The sequence below is a fragment of the Solenopsis invicta genome, chromosome 3 (assembly GCF_016802725.1).
Source record: "Solenopsis invicta isolate M01_SB chromosome 3, UNIL_Sinv_3.0, whole genome shotgun sequence".
In the NCBI taxonomy this organism is placed as follows: Eukaryota; Metazoa; Arthropoda; class Insecta; order Hymenoptera; family Formicidae; genus Solenopsis; species Solenopsis invicta.
The window spans coordinates 31,311,538-31,321,910 of record NC_052666.1 but is presented as its reverse complement, the minus strand read 5'-3'; the positions used below and the strand labels follow the sequence as shown (position 1 = coordinate 31,321,910).

Genomic DNA, 10,373 nt, shown 5'->3' with positions numbered 1-10,373 from the left:
AAATTTATTAGAATTTCAATTTTGCGATATTACATTTGGACTCTTTTTTAGAGCTGTGTCTTAAATCCGGCAATCATGCGGCGCGCATGACTTCGGAGGAATTTTGGAAATGTTTATAAAATTTACTTAATAAATTATTGGGCATTAATAACTACTTTCGACTGGTAATGCCGTGTTCATTATTTTAATAATACCACTTGTTTTGTTTAAAAAAATTAAAGATTGGAATAAGAAAAGAAAGACCTTCGAATAGTAATACATTTGTAGATACTACACTTAGATTTTATTTATTTTAAGTTTTGACATTTATTCTAAAGAGCAATATATTCTCTTTGCAATTGGTACGACGTAAAGATTTCATACATTTTTTAATATACACTAGAACAAAACAAGCGCCCGCTACACGAGCGCTATAAAGCTTTTAATAGTGAATGTATATTATATTTAAATAAATATAAAAAAATTAAAAAATTAATCAAGTTCAAAAAAATTTTACATAAATTAATAAAAACAATTTTTTTTATTTTTTTATTATTATTGATTTATGTAATACAGTTATAATTAAGTATAACTAAAGGTGTGTGTGTGTGTGTGTGTGTCTGTATGTGCTTCTGCTTCTGAATAATTAAAGGGCATAGTAGTGGAAAGAATGTTCTTAATCCATTACCATAAAAAAAATTCGGCGGTAAACACCGGGAAATTTTTTGTTTTCTTAAAAAACTGCATTTTGTCTGAAGGATACTGCCTTGATATATTTGTTATTGCCGCATAGCTGCCGCTCTCATGTTTAGATTGTGTCATCGACAGGAATCAGTTTTCTTAAAAAATTTATCTCAAGGATACTGTCTCAAGGATACAATCAATTCAATGTCGCCCACTCAAAGAATGCGGAAAGATTTAAATATATGTATGCTGTGCATCCAGTTCCTCTCTCTCTCTCTCTCTCTCTCTCTCTCTCTCTCTCTCTCTCTCGTAAAAAGAGAAAGTAATAAAAGAGAAGGTAGATATAAAAAATATGGCAATGGGAGTAACGAAATTAAAGAAAGGTAGCAAAGGAGTAGTAATTATGGGTTGTGAAACTGGAGAAAAGGTGAAAAAATTGAAAGAGACAGTACAAGCTAAGCTGGGAGAGCATTATAAAGTGCTCGAGTCGTCTCAATCGAAACCAAAAGTAAAAATTGTTAACATAAATTTAGAAGAGATGAACTTAGATGATAATGAACTTATAAATACAATTAAGAAGCAGAATAAAATAGATACAGTAAATATGCGAATTGTGAATGGTTAAAGAAAGGAAGAGAATGATTAAAGAAAAGAGTAACAATCAAAGAAGAGGAAATGACGAAGGATCAATAATAATGGAAGTAGATGAAGAGACGCACGAGCTGATATTGAAGAAATCAAAACTAAATATAGAATGGAAGAAATGTCCTGTATTTAATCACATCAGTGTCTAAAGATGTTTAAATGCTGGGGGTACTTCCACATTGCTAAAAATTGTACGAGAGAAGAAACATGCTGCAAATGCGCAGGGAATCATAGCTCGCGTGTTTGCACAGCGACGGAGAGTAAATGTGTGAATTGTATGTTCAAAAATAGAACATACAATCTAAATGACGACCATAAAGCCATCAGTCAAGAATGTCCTACTTTTAAAAGGGCGTTACAAAAAGAGAAAAGGAAAGCAGGTTGGGAGGATACAAAATAGCAACTACAGAAGAAAGAAGAAATAATTATGTATACAATGCGCAGAGCTTACCAGCGTATATAGATGAACTTCAGCATCAGGTTATTAGCCCAGGAATTTTAGGATTTTACTTCGGAAAAAATGCCACCTAGCTAAATTTTTGCACACACCTTTATTTAGACATTATAAACAAGGTGCAAAAAGTCCCCATCGATATCGTGTTAGCTTCAAAAAGTTATTCGTGGTCAAAGGTCACAAAAATTGATGTTTTGTGAATATATCGCTTTCTATTAGTCGTACGTCAATTATGGTTATTATAAAAATTGTAGATTGAACTGTTCTCTACAACAAATGCTCTATACATTTTTCATGTACAAACAACCATTTTCACGTTATACGGCCAACAAAGTGTCCGCAGAACACTAATAGCAATACATTTGTTTCCACACCACCTTCGAGGTAGAATATAAGGCGTGTTTTTTTGACATGGTTTTCCCTGTAAGGAAGGGAATTTCTGAGCAAAGAACCTGCATCAAGTTTTGTTTCAAGCTTAAAAAAACTGCTGCAGAAACCCATCGCATACTTATGGAAGTATTAGATAAAATTTTAATTTTAATTGGTTATATGATAAGACTTTTTACTCAATAAAAATTTTACTTTAAATCCAAATGTACTTTTTCACATATATACTTGTAAATTAATTGAAAATATTTTCTACATATTTCTTATTATTTAAAATCAGAGCGTATTTGAAACATATTAATTTAGCACATTTAAATATATTAAAATATATTTAAAATATATTTTAATATATTAAAATAATATATTTAAAATATATTTGTAAATTTGAAAAAATGTTTGATTAAATTAATGAAAATAATACGAACATTTTAAATTTTTAATTAAAATATCTGGATTGAAATAAAGTGGTTCTTATTCTTTCAATTCAAAAGAAGTTTTTATAGGTTACATAATCCATTTTAACTCACAGGATTAAAATAACAATTGTTATCCTTTCTTTTTTCAGAATCAATCATATGTTTAAAATATTAACAATTATAATAAAATACATTTGAAATTAATTATGTTTTATTTATCCTTTATAGTTTTGTTACATTTATATAGAACAGATTTTCTAAGTTTTTGCTTGATTGCAGAATAATAGATTTTTATAAATTTGAGACTTTCCTCTTTTTGTAACCATTCAATACATTAGAAAGATTTGTAAGACAAATGTAATACTGGCCTAATAAAACTACATACAAGTATGTACAGTTAGGAGCTAAAAGATTGCAACACTTCCGTGTCTAAGTTATATCTTGGAATGACGAAATTGACCAGATGGAATCTCACATAAAATCAAATTATGTAGGTGTTTTCATCATGCACTTTATTCTCTTTATATATACATGTATGTATACATACATGTACGACATACGTATATTATAAATGTCGCATAATTAATAAATTATTTTGATCATTTTTTAACAGATTATTTATTTAGACGGTGCACATTCTCGTCCACCAAAAGCAACTCAATTTAATAATGGAAATGTTAATTATGAATTACAAATCTCATTAAGTACCCGAATTTCATGTTTAGGAAAATATAAATTTGAAAACACATTAAATCTGCCAGAACCGGAAGACGTTAATTTTTCGGAAATTTTGAATACAACAACAAGAGTCAGTAAGTTTCTCAGGTTTATCAATTTATTATATAAATAAAGAAAGTCGACAATACTAACAAAAATTAATTATACAATACATCACATTTTTGCAACACATTAACATTTTAATATAAAATAAATTCTTCTTTAACAATAAATAATTATTATAGTGATAGAAGGTTATATCAAAACAAATTTTGTAACATTATATAATAATAAATTAAATAAAAAGATAGGTTGCGGTTCAATAACTGACGGAAGATACAAATTGGAAGTTAACGTATCAAACTTCGATACAGAAGATTATGATGACTAAAATTTAAAAAAGGGAGATAAAATAAAAATAATAGTAATGATATAAACAGGTAAAGTATAAAAGAAATGAGTACAAATTTATATAATATAAAAAATGTGAAAAAATTTATACACTTTTTATAATATTAAAAAATTTTTTTTTATTTGTATGCACCAATTACCATATCTATTTTCCAATTTATTAAAATATTTATACTTTTAACTAAATATATATTTTTTATAATAAATCTACATGATTACATGGACATTTTTTCCCATTTTTAATTTAGTATATACACATTTATAATTTAGTATTACACACGCACACACGCACGCGCGCACACACACGCACACACACACACACACACGCACACACACACACGCACACACACACACACACATACACGCGCGCGCAGCTATAACGTAGTTAAAACTACAACTGTCAAAACGCAATCTCCACGATGACAGCAGCTCACAAAGTAAGCCCAACGCGAGAACCAATGAGCATTTTGGAAAAGTGGCAACAATAAACTTCGAGAGACTGCGACTATCGATTTAACACGGATTTTTTCAGAAAGGATAATCACTTAGATTGAATATTAGATCACGCAATTTTAAGACATTCTTAATTTTTTTAAGTTCGTACTACTTGGGTTAAGGCTCGCCAATTCTGTTTCTGTCTGCTAAATTAAAACATAATTATACGGATTTACATTAGACATAATTTCAATTTCCGAAGCATGGAAAAATGTACTTTAAATTTAATAATCTTATACAATTCATACTTATCGTCCTTGAAAGATTTCTTGGCTAACCGAGATAAAGCATCTTTTAGATGAACTGGAATGTTGGACTTCAAAATATCAAAAAAGTTATCGTATTCGTTACGAGACACTGTAATATTTGGAGTAACATCGCAACTCCAGAGCAGTTGTTCTTCTAAGCGAGAAGGCAGCCATTTTTTAGGAAAGATTTTGTGTGACATCAATATTTCTTGTTGTGCAAAAAATTCCACATGATTCAATAATCGGCCTATGTAGCCCTAATGTGATAATATTGAGATAATGAGACGGTATTGAATAGTAAGATTTGGGGGGGGGGGCTGGTCTATTTTTAAATATTCGTACAGCATACCTTTTTTTCAAATCTTTGAATTTCGCTGGTCACCAGACCGATTACGAGATTAATCAGAACAGTACTGGCGATCATGATGAAGATGATAAACAGAAATCTGCTTGGGGCCATTAGAAAAGTACTCTCACCGTTCTCACTGGTGATAGTGTTAAGCAGGTTGTCATATTCATACTTATCCATCATCATTACCACAGTTGTCTTTAAAAGACTCCAGAAATTCTTAAAATCATCGTTTCCGGGAAACAAAACGGCAAAACTTACTGCGAATCCAATAATTAAGGTACCAAATGCTAAGAGAACCTAAAAAAGATATTAAAAAGCTCTAAATGTATAACATGATAATTACTTATAATAACAAAAGTGATATATGATGTAATTTCTGATGTGATATCATTGACACGATTTTTTAAGACCGGATTTATTTTGTTAATAATTATTTATAATTATATATAATTATTTATAATCTTATTTATGGTTTAAGAATTCGTCATTCGAAGCATGAAAATGATAAGTCTAGACGATAAATCTTGAAATCAATAATTACGTACAAAGATAATCATTATGTTTGAGTTACAATTACTGTCGTGCATTGTCTTTTACGTATTTATATACATAAACACGCACACGCGCGCGCGCATACACACACACACACACACACATCTTTTTTTTTTTAAATATACAGTTCCGATAACGAAATTTTCTATAGTACTTTATGAGTATAAATGTTGCTAAAAGATTAATAGTTCAGTACACCGAAAAATGATTGCAATATACTAAATATTTTTAAGACTTTTTTTAAACAGGTTTTTTTTTGAAAGAATCCGCGTCGTTTCTACGATCTTCCAATCTTAAATTATGATGACAATGTGTTTTTAATTCTTGAATTTGTTCCTCTAATTTGGATAGTATCAAAGTCAGTTTTGTATGTCAATTTCTTTGATTTTGTCTGCTAAGCTAATTGTAAAACATAACAATACAAATTTACGTTAGACGTGATTTCAATTATCGACGAATAGAAAAATGTACTTCAAATTGTAAAATCGTATATAATTCATACTTATCGTTCTTGAAAGATTTCCTGGAAATAAAGCTTTTAGATGCGTTGGAATCTTTGGAGGGTTCATAAAAGGATTCATATAACGAAAATATTTTTCATGAGAGGACAACATAATTGTTGTAGTAATTTTGCGTCTCGAGCGAAATAGCTTTCTTAAGAGATGATGTAGCCGAGGCCTGTGAAAGATTCGGTGTGACATCACTTTTTCTAGATGTGCGACAAATTTCGCTTGTTTTATTAATCGACGTATGTGACCCTAATGGAACAATTTTGAAACATAATGAATAGTGAGATTTTGCGGGACTATTTCTAAGTATTTGTATATAGTATCTCTTTTTCAAGACCTTGAATGTCGTTGACCACCAGACCGATCATAAGATTAATCAGAACGATGCTGGCCAGCATGACGAAGACCATGAACACGATTCCACTTGTGACTGGTAGAAAATTTCTCTTATCGTCTTCAATTTCAAACAGCTTGTCGTAGTCATACTCACCCATCATTACCACAGTTATCTTTATAAAACTCCAGAAATTGACAAATTGATTGTTTCCGCGAAACAGAACGGCTAAACTTAATGCGAATCTAAAAATCAAGAAGCCAAATGCTAAGAGAACCTAAAAAATAATAAAAATGTTCTAATATATAAAAGTTAATTATAATAACAAGAGTAGTGTCTAAGATAAATTTTTATGTAATATTATTGACGTGATTTTTTAGATCCGAATTTATTTCTCTACTAATTACTTATAATTATTTATAATCTTATTTATGGTTAAATAGTTCGTCATATGAAGCATGAAAAGCATCAGTCTAAACGATAAATTATGAAATTAATGATTGCTCACAAAGACAAGCATTATGTTCGTTACAACTACTCTTATACGTCAAGAATTTTCTTTTATGTATATATAAATAGCGCAACGACTTTAAGAAGAAAAAAAAACGTTTTTGTGCTAGAAAGATGAAAAATTTTAATTTTTAGAATCACGCAATTAGAATGCGTTGTCACTCATATACCAAATATTGCGAGAAATATCACTGTGCCCCAGTGGTCGAGGTGGTAAGACACCGGGACCGGAGATTCCGGAGGTGCCTTCTGACATTCCAAACTTTCATTAAAAAAATAAATTTTTTAAAATATTTATTGTAATCAAAGTCATAACTTCTCAAAGTTGAAAAAGCCTCCCAGACCCAAAAATGTGTTTTCGTATTTTACAGAATCGGTGTGTTTAAAGATTAAGAAAAAATCGGATTTGTCGTAAAAAGTTAAAAAATGCTAATTTTTATATTTTGTAATTAGATTTTTGATAAATGTATGAAACATAGTATAATTTGCTCTAAGAAAAAACAATATGTTAATTATTTTGGCTAACCTTTAGTATATTCCTCAATACCGTGTAAAACATGAGCGCGTAATCTCCCCACATTAGAACTCGGCTAATTAACAACATCATTTGCATCCAACTCAGCAAGATTGCGATGCTGATGGAATGTAGCATCCAATCCATGCAATGCCGAGACTCGATTTCTTCCTTTGAACATTTTACGAACTCTTCTGCTATCGACGTTATCAAGGATAGTATGACGCATATCAATGACAACCACATTTCTAGTTGTCTGCGATAATACCTGAAATGTTTAGGAATATATGTCAAGCATCAATTAATCGAAAAATGCAAACTTTTATTATTTGGGTGAGTATTTACTTTGGTTCTAATATAATTTGAATTATATTGTGAAGCAAAAGAATACAAGAACAGGTTGCTACTATTCTTCGAGTCACCACGTGATCAGCATCATTTTGTGCAAACATTAAAGCATAGTTTGAGAGAAAAATAATAAAGGACGTGTGTATGAATATAAGAAGGAAAAAAAATATTCTTATTTTTTTCCACTTCAATCTGAGAAAGGTCTCCACAACTGGATGCTGTAATATTGCCAGTTGCTTCATATCCGAAGTTGCTGCAATAATGGCTGTGACTACTGCCATTTGCGTCTCAACTCTTGGAATCAATATATGGAAGTTGACCACGATCTTTAACAAAGATTCCATTTATTAGAATCCAGCAAAGAAAACATTGAATAATAAGAATGTAGTATCTATATCTGCACATAAGAGGGTCTAACAGAAAATGTGGGGCGAGCCTTACGCTTTTGTCACATTCTGGTGTTACGCAAGAATTTAAGACGTCTGTTAAAAAGTCTAATGGTTGCGAAATACAACTAAATATAGCATCCACGACGGTAATTCCGGTCTTTGTTTTCGCAACTAAATTAGCTTCACGACGGATCAAAGCTTGTGCACACTTGCGATGATTATTAAAAGCAGCTACATGAAGAGCCGTAATGTTCTAAACGGATAAAAGTACGTAATATACAAGTCTGTCTTATATAATTTTGTATCAAATAAAAAAGCTAACCGTATAAGGTGTATCATTATCAAACTCGGGTGATATTGCTTCAAGTAGATGTGTTTCAATATTGCCTAATTCCGCGGCATAATGAAGGAGCATACTTTCATAGTTCTTTAATGGCCATACACCATTTAACAATATCTTCGTTACTGCTACACTGCGTAGCATTGCCGTAACGTGCAGACGAGTGATCTCTACCAAAGTTGAGCGTGATTATATTTATGTTATTTTACAATGATACACAGACATTCGCGCACTTACGTAAATGATGTATTTAATTGTATAAGTTTTCTTTGGCAATGACGGATTTGTGGTTAGGTATGGATCGATGATAACATACTATGATTCTATTTAATTTGTAACGTTCAAATAATTGATTGTAATAATACCTGTACTATCTGGAAAAGCCTTAATGGACGCCTTCGCGGCGACCAGAATCCCAACGATCTCATTGAACTCATTCATTTCATTGGGATCGTTGAGATTTACCAATATTCCTGCTAAGAACAACGGGATAATCGGGTACTCATCTTCAACATTCACATTTGCTCCGCTTTCCACTAAAACGCGCACAATGTCTGCGTAATTTTTCTCCACCGCGAATTGCAAGGGCGTTCTTTTCCCGCCGTAAAGTATTGGCAACTAAAACAAAATATTTAAGAAAGTAGCGTAATTTCTATTTTTGTTACTTATAGATTTAGTAGGAATTTACGCTTTATGTTTGAGGTACGAACTAGTCCTTTTGACATGCTATAATATTGTCTGTTCGCGATGTATATATAGTCAGGTATGAAGTTCTCTTTTAGGTAGATGCCGATTTTGACGTTGACGTCTCCTCCATGTTCAAGAAGCCACTCTGTTACCTCAGTATTACCGTTGTACACCGCATAATAAAGTGCGCACCTACCAATTTTATCTTTGCTGTTTATATCGGCGCCTCTCTCGTGGAGTTGATTCAACAGATCTATGTTCCCTTGCCAAGCAGCCATCTGCAGGGCTGTCACTTGAAGGACACCTAATGGACCTACGTATTTATTTTCGTGATCGTACTCCAAAATTTCACTTGCGTTGTCGAACTTTCCATTTTTTATCGCTGATATTAGTGCAATATGATCCGGATCGCCGTCTTGCATTGCAATTTTTCCGTTTTTATACGTCAACGACAATGATGTGACAACGAATTGATTCGTCCACGATGCTTGTGAGAAACTGACGCACAATACATTTGGTTAAGAACATCTATCCATTATCAGCTGGATGTGTGACGCAAAGTGTATGATATCTTTGTTTTGATACGATTTTTATTTTAAGACCAGGTTAACTCGGGTCACATTAGCTTTGTGTAAATGAACAAAGTTATTGATGTAAGTTAACATGATTATAAAATAAAATCTTTTAGCTTGTAAATAATTAATTGATATATAATTATATAAATTTCCGTATTTTTATTATTTTTTTATTTAGCCGTTATTACCGGATAAAAAATCTTATATTGTATTAAAAAATTAACTCTTTAAGAAAAAGGTGCCAAGTGTGCGTGTGCGTGCGTACGTGTCTGTGCGCGCTCGTTTTTAATCTATTTTTTCTGCAAAATACCTATATAAGTGGTACTATTTTTGTATTTTTATTGAAAATTTTGTCTGTTCTACTTTAAGTGAATGCATTTAATTTAAAAAAGTTTCAATGGAATATAATGTAATTTTATAGTATTAAGGAGGAAATAATACAAAAATTTTATTGAAATAAAAAATTTTATTGCAATAAAAAATTTTTATTTTCCCGTGCGAGGTAAGACTTTTTGTAATAATTTCTTTACAGTTTTCCGTGATTAGGGATAATAGTAGAGATGCGTACAAGCGTCTAATAAATAATTAAATTGATTAGCACTATTAGATTCGGATTCTTTTCTGGAATTGTGTCTTAAATCCGGCAAGTATGCAGCGCGCAGTTTTGGAGAATCTTGTAAACGTTTTTAAAATTCACTTAAAAAATTATTGAGCACTGTTTTCAACTGATAATGATTTGTATGTATTTATTATTAGTTTTAATTAGATGTATTTATTATTAGTTTTAAGAGTTCGCAAAAAAATCCATTTTTTTTTCAATTTTTCCG

At 31.1% G+C, this 10,373-nt stretch overlaps 3 protein-coding genes across 17 annotated transcripts in view; 1 reads left to right on the top strand and 2 right to left on the bottom strand.

Annotated features, from left to right (window-relative positions):
* Positions 1-10,373, top strand: part of LOC120356820 (dipeptidyl aminopeptidase-like protein 6) — a 528,524-nt gene that overhangs the window by 457,655 nt on the left and 60,496 nt on the right. The gene's annotated exons all lie outside the window — the stretch shown is intronic.
* On the bottom strand, positions 5,286-6,474 carry LOC120357214 (transient receptor potential channel pyrexia-like). The gene is made up of 2 exons (XM_039447206.1): positions 6,187-6,474; positions 5,286-6,098 (listed from the first exon to the last, which is right to left on the bottom strand). Exons 1-2 carry the CDS (start codon positions 6,344-6,346, stop codon positions 5,938-5,940), a joined length of 321 nt encoding a protein of 106 aa, XP_039303140.1. The 5' UTR covers positions 6,347-6,474; the 3' UTR covers positions 5,286-5,937.
* Positions 7,027-9,456, bottom strand: LOC120357215 (serine/threonine-protein phosphatase 6 regulatory ankyrin repeat subunit C-like). The gene is made up of 6 exons (XM_039447207.1): positions 8,995-9,456; positions 8,650-8,902; positions 8,267-8,454; positions 7,997-8,197; positions 7,553-7,881; positions 7,027-7,475 (listed from the first exon to the last, which is right to left on the bottom strand). Exons 1-6 carry the CDS (start codon positions 9,391-9,393, stop codon positions 7,202-7,204), a joined length of 1,644 nt encoding a protein of 547 aa, XP_039303141.1. The 5' UTR covers positions 9,394-9,456; the 3' UTR covers positions 7,027-7,201.

Excerpts from the sequence above, each read along its gene's own strand:
- LOC120357214 (XM_039447206.1), bottom strand. The coding sequence starts at position 6,346 with ATGATGGGTGAGTATGACTACGACAAGCTGTTTGAAATTGAAGACGAT. Across the intron at positions 6,099-6,186 it reads GGTGGTCAACGACATTCAAG|GGTCACATACGTCGATTAAT; the intron begins GTCTTGAAAAAG and ends TTGTTCCATTAG.
- LOC120357215 (XM_039447207.1), bottom strand. The coding sequence starts at position 9,393 with ATGCAAGACGGCGATCCGGATCATATTGCACTAATATCAGCGATAAAA. Across the intron at positions 8,198-8,266 it reads ATAATGATACACCTTATACG|AACATTACGGCTCTTCATGT; the intron begins GTTAGCTTTTTT and ends TTATCCGTTTAG. Across the intron at positions 7,476-7,552 it reads CAAATTATATTAGAACCAAA|GTATTATCGCAGACAACTAG; the intron begins GTAAATACTCAC and ends TAAACATTTCAG.